We start from the raw sequence: 22,155 nt of genomic DNA on the forward strand, positions 1-22,155 counted from the left end.
ACATTCCACATATCCATCCAGTCAGGTGTCGGCGCTGCCGACGGAGACCTCACATTCATACGCTCCCCCTCCTCCCTAGGCGAGCCTTCTACCTCAGACATGTCGACACACACGTACAGACACACCACACACACAGGGAAACTCTTATCTGAAGACAGTTTCCCCACCAGGCCCTTTGGAGAGACAGAGAGAGAGTATGCCAGCACACACCCCAGCGCTATATGACCCAGGAAGAAACACAAAATGTTTACCCAGTAGCGCCTTTTATATGTATATGCGCCAATTATGTGCCCCCCCCCTTGAAAACCCTCTGTCACCGTGAGTAAGCAGGGGAGAGTCCAGGGAGCTTCCTCTCAGCGCTGTGCTGTGGAGAAAATGGCGCTGGTGAGTGCTGAGGGAGAAGCCCCGCCCCCTCGGCGGCGGGCTTCTGTCCCGCTCAGAAATCTTAAAAAACTGGCGGGGGCTATTTATATACATGTACAGTGCCCAGTTGTACATGTATATATGTATTTTTGCCAAAGGAGAGGTTTATATGCTGCCCAGGGCGCCCCCCCTACGCCCTGCACCCTTACAGTGACTGTCGTGTGTGAGGTGTATGGGAGCAATGGCGCACAGCTTTACTGCTGTGCGTTACCTCTGTGAAGATCAAGAAGTCTTCTGCCGCCTCTGAAGTCTTCTTTTCTTCTCATACTCACCCGGCTTCCATCTTCCGGCTCTGCGAGGAGGACGGTGGCGCAGCTCTGGGACGGACGGTGAGGGTGAGACCTGCGTACCAATCCCTCTGGAGCTAATGGTGTCCAGTAGCCTAAGAAACAGAGCCTTGAAACTCACAGAAGTAGGTCGGTTTCACTCTCCTCAGTCCCTCGATGCAGGGAGTCTGTTGCCAGCAGTGCTCCCTGAAAATAAAAAACCTAACTAAAATACTTTGACAGGAAACTCAGGAGAGCTCCCTGTAATGCACCCAGTCTCCTCTGGGCACACTATCAAACTGAGGTCTGGAGGAGGGGCATAGAGGGAGGAGCCAGTGCACACCCATACCTAAAGTCTTTCTTAAAGTGCCCATGTCTCCTGCGGAGCCCGTCTATCCCCATGGTTCTTACGGAGTCCCCAGCATCCTCTAGGACGTAAGAGAAAAATAATCTGCTTTGTTTTGGATATATGCTTGTGGTTATCTTCCATCTGCACTAACTGGTCCCTAATCTAGATAACCAGCCATTTGACTAATGCGCTGGACAGAAGGATCCTACAGTGATTCTACCACCAGGCTCTGAAGAAAGTTTGGCTAAGAAAGTAGTAAAGGTAAATAATCTTATAGGGAAGATCATTCTTGCCTACTCTCCCGGTTCCTGTGGGATACATCCGATTGCTCGGGTAGTCCCCCGCACCTCTGGAAGAGTGGGCATCCATTCTGCATCCTGCCCACTTCCTAGTGAAGTGGGCAGAAGGTGGAGATAAATACAGTAACCTGCGGTCCCGGAAAACGGGGTAGGGCCTAATGCAGCAATTCTATGCTAATTGCTGTATTTTAGCTCCGCCCCTATGCAAATCCTAAACAAATTGCAACATTTTCCCCACGAGGGGCAGGGCCTAATGATGCAATTAGCCTGTCGCCGCACACCTGCTTCTCTTCTCTGTGCATCTACCAGAGAGGAAGAATGTGCTAGATGAGCGACAGTTAGAAGCTGATTGATTGATGTACTGTATTTCGAGTGTTAACAAGAAATTCTAGTTACAATTTAGGAAAACAATGTAAAAGCAAAAGGTATTTAGAAAAAGCAAACATTTATTTTTATGCTAACAGTTTCTTTATACATGCTTAAAAAAAAAACTACTGATAAACAATTTAAACATTTTATTTACACAACACTTTATAAAAAGATTCATATGTTCTGTTTACCTTTTTGCGCACATGCTCCTCATTTTTAGCATTTTTGTTTAGGTCTTGGTCGTGCTATTTTAATTGTGAAGCACAGAGTGGGTTGCAGGTCAGACATAGGATTTGTTTACCTTTGCTGGATAAGTAGTAGGTAGGGGCAGTATACAGATCATACAGGTAGCCTTGAGGTATCTCATGCTCTCTGCACGAATAGCCATCAGCTCTTTAAATAGCAACAAGTTCTAAACAGCAAAATGATGGACAGAACCATCTGTGACCCACTTTAGTTTCCCAAAAAGTTTTGTAAACAATGAATATGGATGAGCAGTTGTTGCAAATAGCACATCTAATAAAGTTCATACATTTCTTAAGTTTAATAAATTCTAGTAGAGCCTTTATGTCAGTAACTGCAGATTCTAGACACTGTAGGGCAGTGGATCATGGTTAAGGATTCTTCATTGGTGGAGTATTGAGAAGTACAGTAAAAGCGTAAGGCAATTAAAAAAAAAAAAAAAAACAGGGAAAAAAACTGCAAAAAAAGCAAGCTCACGGTGGAAGTTATCCTGAGTGTAGCTGCTCTCTAGTAATTGATGTTGCAGTACCCAAAATGATGCAGTACACAGAAAATACAGGACAACGTACCTGTAGAAATGCTATTGCCATAGGCTAGGTACACACATGAATGTGAAAATCACAGTTTACCAAAAAGAAAGTAAGCGTATAATCTACGCGGCGTTTATACATGCACTTAACATGAGTGATTTACAAAAGTGCGTACAGTTCACATTTCTTTAAAACTGCACCTGTACCAAACAATGTTATTGCAAACAAGCAAACACATATGTAAACGCTTCTTGACTGCATTTCATTGCATTAGAAATTGTTCTTCACATTGAGATGAAAGTTTTCAACTGCATTGCAGGACAAAAAGACATCGAAAGTGAACAGAAAGCCTTAAAAACAATGCCCTAAACGCAAGAATGCATATGTGTACTGTCGCGCTTGATGAAATTATTTTTGTTTATTCGCATCTATTAAAATGCGCTTAACTTGCATTTTTTTACGTCAGTGTGTGTATAACCCAAGCGAGAATTATCGGTAAATACAGAGAAGTTATACCACAGCACATTGCACTTGCTATATATCCTAGTAAGAAAAATATTAAATGGTTCAAGATTTGTAAAGGTGCATACACACTAGCTGATTTTCAGCTCAAAGTAGCTCACTTTTGGCGTTTTGAGCTACTTTGAGCTCAAACTCGGCCAGTGTGTATGGCCGGGCGATGAGCGGTGAGTGCTGATGCACGCTGCCACATCATCGCTGGCTGCCGCCGTCCATCGGGCTGTTTTACCAGCCGAGTGAACCACTTTCCACAGTCTCCTACTGTGGAAAGTGGGTCACCACCACCACACACCCCCTCCCCCCCATGAACATCGCTGGGCAGTATTTTCCTGTCGGCGAAGTTCACATCATTGCCCAGTGAATATGGACCTTTAAAATTCTTTCCAACAAACGAAAGGCCGAAACATTGTTTTTCTAGGTCCACACACTTTCAAATGCATTAACCACAATTCATTTTATTGCCCTAGCTATTTAATGCAGATGTCTTACACATGTGGATAAATAATAAAAAAAAAAAAAAGTAAATTTTATTCTAGGTATAAAATCATTCATGATGTGATATTTCCTTGCACCATTTTTCTGTGTGTCTGACATAGTGAGTTTTTTTTTACTGATGGTCATTTTCTACAGTGTTACCAGATGATTTATCAGTTAAAAACTGGAAATACATTAAATGAGAAACATTGCCTACAATGGAAGGGAAGAAGTCAGATTCTGCAGACAATCTAGCAGCGCACATGAAAGATGTTCCTGGGAAAGGCTGAGTAATAATCACGGTTTCCCTGTGTGTTTATTTTTAGCACTCAGAGGCAGATGTATTAACCTGGAGATGGCATAAGGAAGTGATAAACCAGTGATAAATGCAAGGTGATAAACGCACCAGCCAATCAACTCCTAACTGTTGATTTATATATTGAAGCTGATTGGCTGGTGCGTTTATCACCTTGCAATTATCACTGGTTTATCACTTCCTTATGCCTTCTCCAGGTTAATACATCTGCCCCACAGTGCCTAAGTAAAGCCATATTTGTGTGCATGTTAGGTCTACTTTAAGGAGTGACGCTTGATCACATTGAACTGAACAGCGGTGCAAAGCGCTTGCACATTTGTAAAGGTATATTAAGGGGTATGGGTCATTGGGTCGACACAGCTTAGGTCGACAGTCATTAGGTTGACCACTATTTGTTGACATGCATTAGGTCGACGGTCACTAGGTCGACATGACTTTTTTTTAAAACCTTTTTAGGTGTTGTTTTCTTCGTAAAGTGACGGGGAACCCCAATTAGTGCACCGTGTCCCCTCAAATGGCTCACTTCGCTCGCCATGCTTCGGGCAAGGTGCCTTGCGCAGGTTACAGTTCCCAATTGTAGTCCACGTGGATCGTAATGTATGAAAAAGGTCAAAAAAATGTAATAAAAAAAAAAAAAAACTCATGTCACCCTTTTGAACTGTCGACCTAGTACGTCAACCTAATGACCATGTCGACCTAGTGACGGTCGACCTAATGCATGTCGACCAATAGTGGTCGACCTAATGACCGTATCCCATATTAAGTACCCACACTACCCGATGTGTGTCCTCTAGCCAAGACTCCTTGAATTTAGCTACAGCACCCCAAAAATAATTCTAATTCTCTAGACTAGATGAACCTAAACTCATTGCTTTGTTAATTTGTCATCGGGTCTTATTAGCCAAAGAAATACGTTGCAAAATTTTATAGACCTAAAAATACCTTATAAAAGAGTTTTTTTTTGTCTTAAATAAGATACATATATATTTAATGTTAGCACCTTAGAATTCACTACACTTTAATATTATGTGGCAAAGAGCATGTGGAAGTAGGTTTATTGCGTTGCAGGTGTGCAGATATTTACGTGTTTTGATGCACATAATACTGTGTTCTAATGTCTGAAGAATGTGGTCTTTCAACATACAAACTGATGTTTCATCTACAGCAACATTTGTTACTTACAACACAAACTGTACAATTTTTGCTACATCTTTAAAAAGGCAACACTACTGAAGAGTAGCCTAGTCGTGGGCTGGACCAGTATATAAGCTAGCAATCAGTGCAACAGGTTTTAGAGGCACAAGGAAATAGGGAGAGAAACTAGTGCACGTGGCTGTACAAAGCATGTACTGCAGCATCTTACTATGTTTGGGGACAGCTGATATAACGCAAACAAGGTTCTATTAGGAACACTTAATCGGAGATCGCTATGCAAACCTAGTCACATCCCTGTTGTTATAGCAACAAACTTTGTTTCGTTTTTTTTTTTTTTTTGCTTGAACCATAAGCTGTAAAGAACCTCATAACTGCTTGATTATGGAACAGCCTTGGATATGCCAAAGCCCATATACTGAAACAAGATCCCCTGATCAGTAGCATATGAACCAGGTTTGTGGATCACTACCACCACATTCAGATCCAGATAAACGATCAGAAAACATTCATCACCTTCATAGTGATCAGGTTCTGGGGAAGTCATACTGACAGGAGAACCAAATTAGATTTGCACTCTTTCAATAAAACAGAAGACTTGCAATTTTTCTGGGACATAAATAACAAAACAAAAAAAACATTAGTAAGAAATATAAATTTCTACTAATGACACTAGGTGGCTCACTGAGCAACGGACCACAAGGTCTTCTTATCTTCTTCTCCGGAAGCCAATCTCTAGCAGAGTCCATGAACTGAGGCTTTGACAGATTTCTTTTCCTACCAGATGTGAGATTCACAGTGTGTCATTTTGATAACTCCAACACCTCCTCCCAGCCGCCGGTAGTTCATGCCTCCGTACAACCTGTAAAATAAGCATAGGTGACTGCCTCACTGGGAAAATGTATCAATGAAGAATAAAAAAACAAAAACCTGGTGAAAGTAGTGTCATTACGTCACAATCCTAGGAGTTACGACTGGACGTATAAAAATAAATACACATCTTTGAGATTTTGCCATGTACATATTTTTTCCCACTGAAGTTAGTGCAGTAGCCGTGAATGCAACGCTAGTAAAAGCATTGCTATTTTATATATCAGGCATAAACACGATCAGAAGCTTCGGAATTTCACCCCTATATGTAAGCTAGAAGAGCTCTGCAAGGAGTGGGAAACTAGTTCAGGTAAAGGAACAATAAATTAGGCAAGGGGGGTGGAAGCAGTCACACATCTAAAATAAGCAGAAGGCCAAGGTGGAGAGGCATAGGACAAAGTATAATATTTGGATTAATAAGGCAGATGCGTACATGGTTACATTTGGGACTGCACATACTGTACACTGTGTGAGGAGTATAAATAAGTATGTTAGTACATGCTAAATGTACTCCCGTCTTTCCATCTACAGATTTATAAGTGCATCTACTGATTTGGTGCATCTTATTGTCCTGAATGTCATATTGTAACCAGCACTATTCTTATAAAATGTCCACTATATTTCATATGAAATCAATAAACAGTGTACTGTGCAGACAATGAACATGTTATTGTGTAAGGTTATTACGCATTTAATGATTTTGTATTTCACTGCTTTACTACACTTGTTAGTCACTTGCATGCTGTTTCTCCTAGTGTTGCTGTTCCCCCAAGTGCTCAACCTTGGAAAGTCTCCAATTTTGCAAACTGCATTCTCATTTACAGTATATTAGATAAGTATGCCGCCTACAGATCATATAGGTATAAGAATATGGGACAAGTGAATAAATATATATATTTAAAGAGCAATCTATATAATAAAATTAGATTTAATTTTGTATTAATTAATAAAAAGATTTAGGAATATATTTACTAAATGCCGGGATTGAAACCCCACCCATTTTGTGGCAGAACAACAAAGAGATTGTACCCTACAGATTTACAATGCACTAGAAAACCGCTGAGAAAATAAGATTTTACTTACCGATAAATCTATTTCTCGTAGTCCGTAGTGGATGCTGGGACTCCGTAAGGACCATGGGGAATAGCGGCTCCGCAGGAGACAGGGCACAAAATAAAAGCTTAAGGATCAGGTGGTGTGCACTGGCTCCTCCCCCTATGACCCTCCTCCAAGCCTCAGTTAGGATACTGTGCCCGGACGAGCGTACATAATAAGGAAGGATATTGAATCCCGGGTAAGACTCATACCAGCCACACCAATCACACCGTACAACTCGTGATCTGAACCCAGTTAACAGTATGATAAACGCAAAGGAGCCTCTGAAAAGATGGCTCACAACAATAATAACCCGAATTTTTGTAACAATAACTATATACAAGTATTGCAGACAATCCGCACTAGGGATGGGCGCCCAGCATCCACTACGGACTACGAGAAATAGATTTATCGGTAAGTAAAATCTTATTTTCTCTGACGTCCTAGTGGATGCTGGGACTCCGTAAGGACCATGGGGATTATACCAAAGCTCCCAAACGGGCGGGAGAGTGCGGATGACTCTGCAGCACCGAATGAGAGAACTCCAGGTCCTCCTCAGCCAGGGTATCAAATTTGTAGAATTTAGCAAACGTGTTTGCCCCTGACCAAGTAGCTGCTCGGCAAAGTTGTAAAGCCGAGACCCCTCGGGCAGCCGCCCAAGATGAGCCCACTTTCCTTGTGGAATGGGCTTTTACTGATTTTGGTTGTGGCAATCCTGCCACAGAATGTGCAAGCTGAATTGTACTACAAATCCAACGAGCAATCGTCTGCTTTGAAGCAGGAGCACCCAGCTTGTTGGGTGCATACAGGATAAACAGCGAGTCAGATTTTCTGACTCCAGCCGTCCTGGAAACATATATTTTCAAGGCCCTGACAACGTCAAGCAACTTAGAGTCCTCTAAGTCCCTGGTAGCCGCAGGTACCACAATAGGTTGGTTCATGTGAAATGCAGAAACCACCTTAGGTAGAAATTGAGGACGAGTCCTCAATTCCGCCCTGTCAGAATGAAAAATTAAGTAAGGGCTTTTATATGATAAAGCCGCCAATTCTGACACACGCCTGGCTGAAGCCAAGGCTAACAGCATCGACACCTTCCATGTGAGATATTTTAAGTCCACAGTGGAAAGTGGTTCAAACCAATGTGACTTTAGAAAACTCAACACAACATGGAGATCCCAAGGTGCCACTGGAGGCACAAAAGGAGGCTGTATGTGCAGCACCCCTTTTACAAAAGTCTGAACTTCAGGTACTGAAGCCAGTTCTTTCTGGAAGAAAATCGACAGGGCCGAAATTTGAACCTTAATGGACCCCAATTTTAGGCCCATAGACAGTCCTGTTTGCAGGAAATGAAGGAAACGACCCAGTTGAAATTCCTCTGTAGGGGCCTTCTTGGCCTCACACCACGCAACATATTTACGCCAAATGCGGTGATAATGTTTTGCGGTTACGTCCTTCCTGGCTTTGACCAGAGTAGGGATGACTTCTTCTGGAATGCCTTTTTCCCTCAGGATCCGGCGTTCAACCGCCATGCCGTCAAACGCAGCCGCGGTAAGTCTTGGAACAGACAAGGCCCCTGCAGTAGCAGGTCCTTTCTTAGAGGTAGAGGCCACGGTTCGTCCGTGAGCATCTCTTGAAGTTCCGGGTACCAAGTCCTTCTTGGCCAATCCGGAACCACGAGTATAGTTCTTACTCCTCTCCTTCTTATGATTCTCAGTACTTTTGGTATGAGAGGCAGAGGAGGGAACACATACACTGACTGGTACACCCACGGCGTTACCAGAGCGTCCACTGCTATTGCCTGAGGGTCCCTTGACCTGGCGCAATATCTGTCCAGTTTTTTGTTTAGACGTGACGCCATCATGTCCACCTTTGGTTTTTCCCAACGGTTTACAATCAGGTGGAAGACTTCTGGGTGAAGTCCCCACTCTCCCGGGTGAAGGTCGTGTCTGCTGAGGAAGTCTGCTTCCCAGTTGTCCACTCCCGGAATGAACACTGCTGACAGTGCTATCACATGATTTTCCGCCCAGCGAAGAATCCTTGCAGCTTCTGCCATTGCCCTCCTGCTTCTCGTGCCGCCCTGTCTGTTTACGTGGGCGACTGACGTGATGTTGTCCGATTGGATCAACACCGCCTGACCCTGAAGCAGAGGTTTTGCTTGACTTAGGGCATTGTAAATGGCCCTTAGTTCCAGAATGTTTATATGAAGAGATGTTTCCATGCTTGACCACAAGCCCTGGAAATTCCTTCCCTGTGTGACTGCTCCCCAGCCTCTCAGGCTGGCATCCGTGGTTACCAGGATCCAATCCTGAATGCCAAATCTGCGGCCCTCTAGTAGATGAGCACTCTGCAGCTACCACAGGAGAGACACCCTTGTCCTTGGCGACAGGGTTATCCGTTGATGCATCTGCAGATGCGATCCGGACCATTTGTCCAGTAGATCCCACTGAAACGTTCTTGCATGGAATCTTCCGAATGGAATCGCTTCGTAAGAAGCCACCATTTTTCCCAGGACCCTCGTGCACTGATGCACTGAGACCTGTCCTGGTTTTAGGAGGTTCCTGACTAGCTCGGATAACTCCCTGGCCTTCTCCTCCGGGAGAAACACATTCTTCTGGACTGTGTCCAGAATCATTCCTAGGAACAGTAGACGTGTCGTTGGAATCAGCTGCGATTTTGGAATATTTAGAATCCACCCGTGCTGACGTAACACTACCTGAGATAGTGCTACTCCGACTTCTAACTGTTCCCTGGATCTTGCCCTTATCAGGAGATCGTCCAAGTAAGGGATAATTAAAATGCCTTTTCTTCGTAGAAGAATCATCATTTCGGCCATTACCTTGGTAAAGACCCGAGGGGCCGTGGACAATCCAAACGGCAGCGTCTGAAACTGATAATGACAGTTTTGTACTACAAACCTGAGGTACCCTTGGTGAGAAGGGTATATTGGGACGTGGAGATAAGCATCTTTGATGTCCAGAGACACCATATAGTCCCCTTCTTCCAGGTTCGCTATCACTGCTCTGAGTGACTCCATCTTGAATTTGAACCTTTTTATGTAAGTGTTCAAGGATTTCAGATTTAAAATTGGTCTCACCGAGCCGTCCGGCTTCGGTACCACAAACAGCGTGGAATAATACCCCTTTCCCTGTTGCAGGAGGGGTACCTTGATTATCACCTGCTGGGAATACAGCTTGTGAATGGCTTCCAAAACTGCCTCCCTGTCGGAGGGAGACTTTGGTAAAGCAGACTTCAGGAACCGATGAGGGGGAAACGCCTCGAATTCCAGTTTGTACCCCTGTGATACTACCTGTAGAATCCAGGGATCCACTTGCGAGTGAGCCCACTGCGCGTTGAAATTCTTGAGACGGGCCCCCACCATATCTGAGTCTGCTTGTAAAGCCCCAGCGTCATGCTGAAGACTTGGCAGAAGCAGGGGAGGGCTTCTGCTCCTGGGAAGCGGCTGCATGGTGCAGTCTTTTTCCTCTTCCTCTGCCCCGGGGCAGAAAGGAGTGGCCTTTTGCTCGCTTGTACTTATGGGAACGAAAGGACTGAGTTTGAAAAGACGGTGTCTTTTTCTGCTGATGTGGAGTGACCTGGGGTAAAAAGGTGGATTTTCCAGCCGTTGCCGTGGCCACCAGGTCCGATAGACCAGCCCCAAATAACTCCTCCCCTTTATACGGCAATACTTCCATGTGCCGTTTGGAATCCGCATCCCCTGACCACTGTCGCGTCCATAACACTCTTCTGGCAGAGATGGACATAGCACTTACTCTTGATGCCAGGGTGCAAATATCCCTCTGTGCATCACGCATATATAGTAATGCATCCTTTAAATGTTCTATAGTTAACAAAATATTGTCCCTATCCAGGGTATCAATATTCTCGGTCAGGGAATCCGACCATGCGACTCCAGCACTGCACATCCAGGCTGAGGCGATTGCTGGTCGCAGTATAACACCAGTATGTGTGTATATACTTTTTAGGATATTTTCCAGCCTTCTATCAGCTGGTTCTTTGAGGGTAGCCGTATCAGGAGACGGTAACGCTACTTGTTTTGATAAACGTGTGAGCGCCTTATCTACCCTAGGGGGTGTTTCCCAACGCGCCCTAACCTCTGGCGGGAAAGGATATAATGCTAATAATTTTTTAGAAATTAGCTGTTTTTTATCGGGGGAAACCCACGCTTTTTCACACACCTCATTTATTTCCTCTGACTCAGGAAAAAATATTGGTAGTTTTTTCTCACCCCACATAATACCCTTCTTTGTGGTACTTGTAGTGTCAGAAAGGTTCAATGCCTCTTTCATTGCCGTGATCATGTAACGTGTGGCCCTACTGGACATTACGTTTGTCTCGTCACCGTCGACACTAGACTCAGTATCTGTGTCAGGGTCTGTGTCGACCCACTGAGGTAACGGGCGTTTTAGCGCCCCTGACGGTGTTTGAGACGCCTGGACAGGCACTAATTGATTTGCCGGCTGTCTCATGTCGTCAACAGTTTTTTTTTGCAAATTGCTGACATTATCACTTAATTGTTTAAATACAATCATCCAGTCAGGTGTCGACTCCCTAGGGGGTGACATCACCAACACAGGCAACTGCTCCGCCTCCACATCATTTTCCTCCTCATGCATGTCGACACACGCGTACCGACACACAGCACACACACCGGGAATGCTCTGATAGAGGACAGGACCCCACTTAGCCCTTTGGAGAGACAGAGGGAGAGTCTGCCAGCACACACCCAGCGCTATATATATATATATACAGGGATAACCTTATATAAGTGTTACTCCCTTATAGCTGCTGTTAATATATTTATTTGCTGCCAAACGTGCCCCCCCTTCTCTTTTTTACCCTGATTCTGAAGCAGGACTGCAGGGGAGAGTCAGGGAGCCGTCCTTCCAGCGGAGCTGTGAGGGAAAATGGCGCTTGTGTGCTGAGGAGATAGGCTCCGCCCCTTCACGACGTCCTTATCTCCCGCTTTTTTGTGTAAAATGGCAGGGGATTAAAATACATCCATATAGCCCAGGAGCTATATGTGATGTATTCTGTTTTGCCACCTAAGGTATTCTGTTATATTGCGTCTCAGGGCGCTCCCCCCCCAGCGCCCTGCACCCTCAGTGACCGGAGTGTGAAGTGTGCTGAGAGCAATGGCGCACAGCTGCGGTGCTGTGCGCTACCTTAGTCTGAAGACAGGATGTCTTCTGCCGCCGATTTCACCGGACCTCTTCGTCTCTTCTGGCTCTGTAAGGGGGACGGCGGCGCGGCTCCGGTGACCCATCCAGGCTGAACCTGTGATCGTCCCTCTGGAGCTAGTGTCCAGTAGCCTAAGAAACCCGATCCACTCTGCACTCAGGTGAGTCCGTTTCTTCTCCCCTTAGTCCCACGATGCAGTGAGCCTGTTGCCAGCAGGACTCACTGAAAATAAAAAAAAAACCTAACTAAACTTTTATTCTAAGCAGCTCAGGAGAGCCACCTAGATTGCACCCTTCTCGGCCGGGCACAAAAATCTAACTGAGGCTTGGAGGAGGGTCATAGGGGGAGGAGCCAGTGCACACCACCTGATCCTTAAGCTTTTATTTTGTGCCCTGTCTCCTGCGGAGCCGCTATTCCCCATGGTCCTTACGGAGTCCCAGCATCCACTAGGACGTCAGAGAAACCACATTTTAGAATAGAATAAAATATTAAATGCCAATCAATTTTCTTTTCATTAGAAGAACAGAAACCCCAGATATACTAAGTGGCAGGTTTAGAACCTGCCGTTAAACTGCTGCCAAATGCGCCAAAATAAAGGACCTGCCTCGGGCGTGTTTGTAGGTTTAGGCTGTAGGGAGAGGGGGTTAGGTTTATGCACCACCAAGAAGGGTTAGGTTTAGGCTGCTACAAGGGAGGGTTAGGGTGCCAGTGGGGGAAGGTAAGTATACTTACCTTTTCCTGTTGGGATTCTGATCATTGGCATCCCAACCAGCGGCATTTCAATACCAACCCGTGTGAGGTTCCCCTGCAATAAAGGCAACTAGCCCTAGACTGTTCAGCCCAGGCTGGAGACACTATAGCAGAAACATGCACAGTGTATGGTCTCCCTGCGATAACATCAACTAGCCCCAGGGTTGGAATTCCTAGGGAGCCGTCTCTTTGTTTTTTTGAGACCCATGGATGCTACATGTACTGAAGAGTACCTGTTCCAGGGATTGATGGCTGGATTTGTTTGGAAGCTCCAACTGACTTTTAGTAAATGCTGTATTTTAGCTTTAGAACCAGTCGTCCATTTGCGGCAGGTCACGCCGGTTTCTAAACCCCAGTTTAGTAAATTATAGATTTTATTTTACTGCATGAAGTTTAAAGAACAGAAAGAACTTATCACCACTCTATATAAATGAAAAGGTTTTCTTGTTTTAATTACTCTGGATGTAAATAAATGTTGTACAGGACGATCAAGTCACCTACTGAATACCACACCTTTACACCAAGAGTGTTGCAAAAGCACAATATGGCTTTCACTTTTTTATATATGGCAACACTAATTAAAACTGTAATGGACAAGTATAAGGATTTCAGCTGAAATGGAGCAAACTGTAACGTGCCATATTGAATTTACAAATCTATAGTATTACCAGTCAGCTATGGGCACCAATGTTACAAAAAATGAAAACAGAATAAAGATGATGCTGCTTACCTCCACGTATTAGCATCTGGGTCAAACACCTCTATTGTTTTCAAGTACGTTGTTCCATCAAATCCTCCTACAGCCATCAACTGTCCGTTCACCACAGCCAGGCCAACCTGGGACAAGTAAAAGAAGATGAGTATTACAAATCACAAGTCTCTCTGGTGTACTACATTCATAAACTGTATTACAAAACCATTTTTAAAACAACATGCCTTTCTCATTCACATTTTAATAGCATGTGTTATATTAATATTCAGTACTATATTTAGTCCTAATGTGATACTGCATAGTATACAACAACTGGTATGTACAAAATTTCTCAAACGTTTTGTGGAAAACTCATGAGGTCAAATCACAATAAAAATCAAACATAAATATGGGGTTCGGTATGAAATCCCAGCGGTCAGGAGACCAACGCCGGAATCCCGACCTCGAGCGCAGCAGATCCCCTCACGAGCTTGGTGACAAGCTTCACTCGCCACACTATTATATTCCCCCTTAGGTGGTGAGGTGGGAATACCGGCGGAGGTCGGGATTTCGACCGCTGGCATTTTCCCTGCTGTCGGGATTGCAGCAGCAGTATTTCGACTGCCGGGATTACCTTCATTCGGGAAATTAACTGCATCCCCATAAAACATACTTGTATACTTACAAATGCGTCCTTATACATCTTGCCTCAATACGCCATGCAACGGTAGATGGCTGGTGTGAGCTGGCAGGTCCCATGCAGCTCTGCTAACCTTTGGAGTCTATTTTTTTGCTGAAAATGTGTATTAGTCGCATCGCTATGTGAACAGGATGCACAAGCAGGTTACGCCGATTAAAATATGTGACATGCCTATATTCTGTGTGCGTCTGCATCTGCATAGGAAAACACTGAAGCATTTCATATGCAGACAGAACCGCAGTCACACAGTATATCATTTTAATCAGCATAAGCTGCTCGTGCATCCTACTCGCATATCTATATGTTTAAGACACATTTTAACAGAAAAAGTTGCACATAAAAGAAGCTCTACAGTCACGGACTAGAAGGGCTGTTTAACGTGACTTCAGCAAGGATGTAGGAGGACACATCTGTAGGTTTTAGCTAATTAACTTTGAATAAGAAAATAAGAGAGTGTTCACTCCTACCCCACTCCGGCGGGAGGTCATGGCAACCACTGGAGACCACTGATTGGTTCTGGGATTGTACCGTTCAGCGCTGCTCAGTTCTGTTGTGTCGTCTCTTCCACCCACAGCATAGATCATGTCCTGGTACACAGCACAGCCTAGGTGCTTTCGTCGTGTGCCCATTGGCGCTATTGTGTGCCAGCGGTTTTCCTGAGGATTGTACCGCTCCACTGAAAATGGAGCATATGAGCTAATGAATATAATGTATAAGAAACCTTTTGGACCCTTGCAAAAGAATGTATATTCTTAAACATGTGATTAGAAAATTGAATTAACAGATTTTGTTTTGCAGTTCCAATAAAAAGAATACAGAGACTTCTATAGACCTTGTAAGTTACTTACCAGTATTGAGAGGAGACGTGCCATCTGATCCCCCAACAGCATACAGGAAACCACCTAGAACTGCAACAGCCACTCCTAGCCTCCGTGTGCTCATAGAGGCAACGCGCGTCCACTTATTCTCCTTTGGGTCATACCTAGAACACAGGAAGTGTTAATGAATTGCCTATGCTTTCTAGGGCATGTACTATTCATTTAGAGTGGTGAGGGTTTAATGTGCCTGTTTTCCAAATTATGATCCTACTTTCCCCTTGGAGCACACATCTTGTACAAAATCAAGCATGCTCCAGTGCCAGTTCTGCCAGTTTCAAGGTCGTTAAACCACTTATCTGTGTAAACCCCCCCACCACCACCACCCAACCCCCGCATAAAAAAATAAGAATTTACTTACCGATAATTCTATTTCTCATAGTCCGTAGTGGATGCTGGGGACTCCGAAAGGACCATGGGGAATAGCGACTCCGCAGGAGACTGGGCACAAAGTAAAAACTTTAGGACTAGCTGGTGTGCACTGGCTCCTCCCCCTATGACCCTCCTCCAAGCCTCAGTTAGGATACTGTGCCCGGACGAGCGTACACAATAAGGAAGGATTTTGAATCCCGGGTAAGACTCATACCAGCCACACCAATCACACCGTATAACTTGTGATCTGAACCCAGTTAACAGCATGATAACAGAAGGAGCCTCTGAAAAGATGGCTCACAACAACAACAATAACCCGATTTTTGTAACAATAACTATGTACAAGTAATGCAGACAATCCGCACTTGGGATGGGCGCCCAGCATCCACTACGGACTATGAGAAATAGAATTATCGGTAAGTAAATTCTTATTTTCTCTAACGTCCTAGTGGATGCTGGGGACTCCGAAAGGACCATGGGGATTATACCAAAGCTCCCAAACGGGCGGGAGAGTGCGGATGACTCTGCAGCACCGAATGAGAGAACTCCAGGTCCTCCTCAGCCAGGGTATCAAATTTTGTAGAATTTAGCAAACGTGTTTGCCCCTGACCAAGTAGCTGCTCGGCAAAGTTGTAAAGCCGAGACCCCTCGGGCAGCCGCCCAAGATGAGCCCACTTTCCGTGTGGAATGGGCTTTTACAGATTTTGGCTGTGGCAGGCCTGCCACAGAATGTGCAAGCTGAATTGTACTACAAATCCAACGAGCAATCGTCTGCTTAGAAGCAGGAACACCCAGCTTGTTGGGTGCATACAGGATAAACAGCGAGTCAGATTTTCTGACTCCAGCCGTCCTGGAACATATATTTTCAGGGCCCTGACTACGTCCAGCAACTTGGAATCCTCCAAGTCCCTAGTAGCCGCAGGCACCACAATAGGTTGGTTTAAGTGAAATGCTGAAACCACCTTAGGGAGAAATTGAGGACGAGTCCTCAATTCCGCCCTGTCCGAATGGAAAATCAGATAAGGGCTTTTACAGGATAAAGCCGCCAATTCTGACACGCGCCTGGCCCAGGCCAGGGCCAACAGCATGACCACTTTCCATGTGAGATATTTTAACTCCACAGATTTAAGTGGTTCAACCAATGTGACTTTGGGATCTCAATGTAGTTTTTTGGGTTCCAAAAGTGCCACTGGAGGCACAAAAGGAGGCTGTATATGCAGTACCCCTTTTACAAACGTCTGAACTTCAGGGACTGAAGCTAGTTCCTTTTGGAAGAAAATTGACAGGGCCGAAATTTGAACCTTAATGGACCCCAATTTCAGGCCCATAGACACTCCTGTTTGCAGGAATGTAGGAATCGACCCAGTTGAATTTCCTCCGTCGGGCCTTACTGGCCTCGCACCACGCAACATATTTTCGCCAAATGCGGTGATAATGTTTTGCGGTTACATCCTTCCTGGCTTTGATCAGGATAGGGATGACTTCATCCGGAATGCCTTTTTTCCTTCAGGATCCGGCGTTCAACCGCCATGCCGTCAAACGCAGCCGCGGTAAGTCTTGGAACAGACAGGGTCCTTGTTGGAGCAGGTCCCTTCTTAGAGGCAGAGGCCACGGATCCTCCGTGAGCATCTCTTGAAGTTCCGGTTACCAAGTCCTTCTTGGCCAATCCGGAGCCACGAATATAGTGCTTACTCCTCTCCATGTTATCAATCTCAGTACCTTGGGTATGAGAGGCAGAGGAGGGAACACATACACTGACTGGTACACCCACAGTGTTACCAGAGCGTCTACAGCTATTGCCTGAGGGTCCCTTGACCTGGCGCAATACCTGTCGAGTTTTTCCCAACGGTTTATAATCATGTGGAAGACTTCTGGGTGAAGTCCCCACTCCCCCGGGTGGAGGTCGTGCTGAGGAAGTCTGCTTCCCAGTTGTCCACTCCCGGAATGAATACTGCTGACAGTGCTAACCCATGATTTTCCGCCCAGCGAAGAATCCTTGCAGCTTCTGTCATTGCCCTTCTGCTTCTTGTGCCACCCTGTCTGTTTACGTGGGTGACTGCCGTGATGTTGTCCGACTGGATCAACACCGGCTGTCCTTGAAGCAGAGGTCTTGCTAAGCTTAGAGCATTGTAAATGTCCCTTAGCTTCAGGATATTTATGTGAAGTGATGTCTCCAGGCTTGACCATAAGTCCTGGATATTCCTTCCCTGTGTGACTGCTCCCCAGCCCCGCAGGCTGGCATCCGTGGTTACCAGGACCCAGTCCTGAATGCCGAATCTGCGGCCCTCTAGAAGATGAGCACTCTGCAACCACCACAGGAGGGACACCCTTGTCCTTGGTGACAGGGTTATCCGCTGATGCATCTGAAGATGCGACCCGGACCATTTGTCCAGCAGGTCCCACTGGAAAGTTCTTGCGTGGAATCTGCCGAATGGGATTGCTTCGTAGGAAGCCACCATTTTACCCAGAACCCTTGTGCATTGATGCACTGAGACTTGGCTCGGTTTGAGGAGGTTCCTGACTAGCTCGGATAACTCCCTGGCTTTCTCCACCGGGAGAAACACCTTTTTCTGGACTGTGTCCAGGATCATCCCTAGGAACAGAAGACACGTCGTCGGAACCAGCTGCGATTTTGGAATATTGAGAATCCAATCGTGCTGCCGCAACACTACCTGAGATAGTGTTACACCGACCTCCCACTGTTCCCTGGATCTTACCCTTACCCTGGATCATCATTTCGGCCATTACCTTGGTAAAGACCCGGGGTGCCGTGGACCATCCCTACGGCAGCGTCTGAACTGATAGTGACAGTTCTGTACCATAAACCTGAGGTACCCTTGGTGAGAAGGGTAAATTTTGACATGAAGGTAAGCATCCTTGATGTCCCGAGACATCATGTAGTCCCCTTCTTCCAGGTTCGCAATCACTGCTTTGAGTGACTCAATCTTGAATTTGAACCTCTGTATGTAAGTGTTCAAAGATTTTAGATTTTAGAATCGGTCTCACCGAGCCGTCTGGCTTCGGTACCACAATAGTGTGGAATAATACCCCGTTCCCTGTTGCAGGAGGGGTACCTTGATTATCACCTGCTGGGAATACAGCTTGTGAATGGCTTCCAAAACTGCCTCCCTGTCAGAGGGAGACGTCGGTAAAGTCGACTTTTGGAAACGGCGAGGGGGAGACGTCTCGAATTCCAATATGTACCCCTGAGATATTACCTGAAGGATCCAGGGGTCTACTTGCGAGTGAGCCCACTGCGCACTGAAATTCATTGAGAACGGGCCCCCACCGTGCCTGAGCTTGTAAAGCCCTAGCGTCATACTGAGGGCTTGGCAGAGGCGGGAAAGGGTTTCTGTTTCTGGGAACTGGCTGATCTCTGCAGCCTTTTTCCTCTCCCTCTGTCACGAGCAGAAAAGAGGAACCTTTTGTCCGCTTGCCAACAAAGGACTGCGCCTGATAATACGGCGTCTTATTTTGAGAGGCGACCTGGGGTACAAACGTGGATTTCCCAGCTGTTGCCGTGGCCACCAGGTCTAAAAGACCGACCCCAAATGTCCCCTTTCAAAGGCAATACTTCCAAATGCCGTTTGGAATCCGCATCACCTGACCATTTTACTGGTAGAATTGGACAACGCACTTATACTTGATGCCAGTCGGCAATTATTCCGCTGTGCATCATGCATATATAGAAATGCATCTTTTAAATGCTCTATAGGCAATAATATACTATCCTTATCTAGGATATCAATATTTCCAGTCAGGGAATCCGACCATGCCAACCCAGCACTGCACCTCCAGGCTGAGGCGATAGCTGTTCGCAGTATAACACCAGTATGTGTGTAAATACCTTTTTTGGATACCCTCCTGCTATCTATCAGCAGGATCCTTAAGGGCGGCCATCTCATGAGAGGGTAGAGCCCTTGTTCTTACAAGCGTGTGAGCGCCTTATCCCCCCTAGGGGGTGTTTCCCAATGCATCCTAACCTCTGGCGGGAAAGGGTATGCAGCCAATACTTTTTAAGAAATTATTAATTGTTATCGGGGGGAAACCCACGCATCATCACACACCTCATTTTATTTCTCAGATTCAGGAAAACTACAGGTAGTTTTTCCCTCACCGAACATAATACCCCTTTTTTGGTGGTACTCGTATTATCAGAAATGTATAAAACATTTTCCATTGTCTCAATCATGTAACGTGTGGCCCTACTGGAAATCACGGTTGTCTCTTCACCGTCGACACAGGAGTCAGTATCCGTGTCGGCGTCTGTATCTGCCATCTGCCTGACGGCCTTGAGACGTCTGGACAGGCACAAGCTGAGTAGCCGGCTGTCTCATGTCAACCACTGTTTTTTTATATAGAGCTGACACTGTCACGTAATTTTCAACAGTACATCCACTCAGGTGTCGACCCCCTAGGGGGTGACATCACTGTTACAGACACTCTGCTCCGTCTCCACATCATTTTTCTCCTCATACATGTCGACACAAACGTACCGACACACAGCACACACACAGGGAATGCTCTGATAGAGGACAGGACCCACTTAGCCCCTTGGGGAGACAGAGGGAGAGTTTGCCAGCACACACCAGAGCGCTATATATGTATAGGGACAACCTTACAATAAGTGTCTATCCCTTATAGCTGCTTATATCTGTTATTTTGCCAAATAAGTGCCCCCCTCTCTTTTTTACCCTGTTTCTGTAGTTGCAGGATGCAGGGGAGATTCTGGGAGCCTTCCTACCAGCGGAGCTGTGTGGGAAAAATGGCGCTGTGTGCTGAGGAAATAGGCCCCGCCCCCTTCACGGCGGGCTCTTCTCCCGCTTTTTTCTGGAAAACTGGCAGGGGTTAAATACATCCATATAGCCCAGGAGCTATATGTGATGTATTTTTTGCCAAATAAGGTAAATTCATTGCTTCCCAGGGCGCCCCCCCCCAGCGTCCTGCACCCTCAGTGACCGAAGTGTGAAGTGTGCTGAGAGCAATGGCGCACAGCTGCAGTGCTGTGCGCTACCTTATGAAGACAGGAAAGTCTTCTGCCGCCGATTTATGGACCTCTTCTTGCTTCAGCATCTGTAAGGGGGCCGGCGGCGCGGCTCCGGGACCCATCCATGGCTGGGCCTGTGATCGTCCCTCTGGAGCTAATGTCCAGTAGCCTAAGAAGCCCAATCCACTCTGCACGCAGGTGAGTTCGCTTCTTCTCCCCTTAGTCCCTCGATGCAGTGAGCCTGTTGCCAGCAGGTCTCACTGAAAATAAAAAAACCTATTTAAACTTTTACTCTAAGCAGCTCAGGAGAGCCACCTAGATTGCACCCTTCTCGTTCGGGCACAAAATCTTAACTGAGGCTTGGAGGAGGGTCATAGGGGGAGGAGCCAGTGCACACCAGCTAGTCCTAAAGCTTTTACTTTGTGCCCAGTCTCCTGCGGAGCCGCTATTCCCCATGGTCCTTTCGGAGTCCCCAGCATCCACTAGGACGTTAGAGAAAAAGAAGTAACATACAAACTATCCAACTGACTACAGACATTATATAATCTACTGACTTCCTGAATTTGACAAGACTTGCCAACGAGCAGCAGACTGCAATTTTCCCCACTCAAACGTCACTGGCAGGGATTTAAATATGGGTGTGCATCATTAGGGCGGCAGTCAATACATTGACCCCATATGATCGACATGTTCCAGGTCGACATGAAAAAGTTAGACAACACAGAAGGTCAACAGGTACAAAAAAATAAGATTTTACTCACCGGTAAATCTATTTCTCGTAGTCCGTAGTGGATGCTGGGAACTCCGAAAGGACCATGGGGAATAGCGGCTCCGCAGGAGACTGGGCACAACTAAAAGAAAGCTTTTAGACTACCTGGTGTGCACTGGCTCCTCCCACTATGACCCTCCTCCAAGCCTCAGTTAGGATACTGTGCCCGGAAGAGCTGACACAATAAGGAAGGATTTTGAATCCCGGGTAAGACTCATACCAGCCACACCGTATAACTCGTGATACCATATCCAGTTAACAGTATGAAACATAACCGAGCCTCTCAACAGATGGCTCATAACAATAACCCTTTAGTTAACAATAACTATATACAAGTATTGCAGACAATCCGCACTTGGGATGGGCGCCCAGCATTCACTACGGACTACGAGAAATAGATTTACCGGTGAGTAAAATCTTATTTTCTCTAACGTCCTAGTGGATGCTGGGAACTCCGAAAGGACCATGGGGATTATACCAAAGCTCCCAAACGGGCGGGAGAGTGCGGATGACTCTGCAGCACCGAATGAGAGAACTCAAGGTCCTCCTCAGCCAGGGTATCAAATTTGTAGAATTTAGCAAACGTGTTTGCCCCTGACCAAGTTGCAGCTCGGCAAAGTTGTAAAGCCGAGACCCCTCGGGCAGCCGCCCAAGATGAGCCCACTTTCCTCGTGGAATGGGCTTTTACTGATTTAGGATGCAGCAATCCAGCCGCAGAATGCTCCAGCTGAATTGTGCTACAAATTCAGCGAGCAATAGTCTGCTTAGAAGCAGGAGCACCTATTTTGTTGGGTGCCTACAGGATAAAAAGCGAGTCAGTTTTCCTGACTCCAGCCGTCCTGGAAATATAATTTTTTAAGGCCCTGACTACGTCCAGTAACTTGGAATCTTCCAAGTCCCTAGTAGC

General features: G+C 45.9%; 1 protein-coding gene across 4 annotated transcripts in view; it reads right to left on the reverse strand.

The window, feature by feature from the left end:
- Positions 1-4,415: 4,415 nt before the first annotated feature.
- The window catches only part of KLHL20 (kelch like family member 20), a 133,247-nt gene continuing 115,507 nt past the window's right edge, over positions 4,416-22,155 (reverse strand). For all 4 annotated transcript variants that reach the window (XM_063939968.1, XM_063939966.1, XM_063939967.1 and 1 more), the window contains 4 exons: positions 15,094-15,227; positions 14,713-14,921; positions 13,585-13,691; positions 4,416-5,802 (listed from right to left, as the gene is read on the reverse strand). In XM_063939968.1, coding sequence (XP_063796038.1) covers positions 5,718-5,802; positions 13,585-13,691; positions 14,713-14,921; positions 15,094-15,227 — 535 coding nt within the window. In that variant the 3' untranslated portion in view covers positions 4,416-5,717. The remainder of the gene's footprint in view (positions 5,803-13,584; positions 13,692-14,712; positions 14,922-15,093; positions 15,228-22,155) is intronic.

The sequence above is a fragment of the Pseudophryne corroboree genome, chromosome 9 (genome assembly GCF_028390025.1).
Source record: "Pseudophryne corroboree isolate aPseCor3 chromosome 9, aPseCor3.hap2, whole genome shotgun sequence".
In the NCBI taxonomy this organism is placed as follows: domain Eukaryota; kingdom Metazoa; phylum Chordata; class Amphibia; order Anura; family Myobatrachidae; genus Pseudophryne; species Pseudophryne corroboree.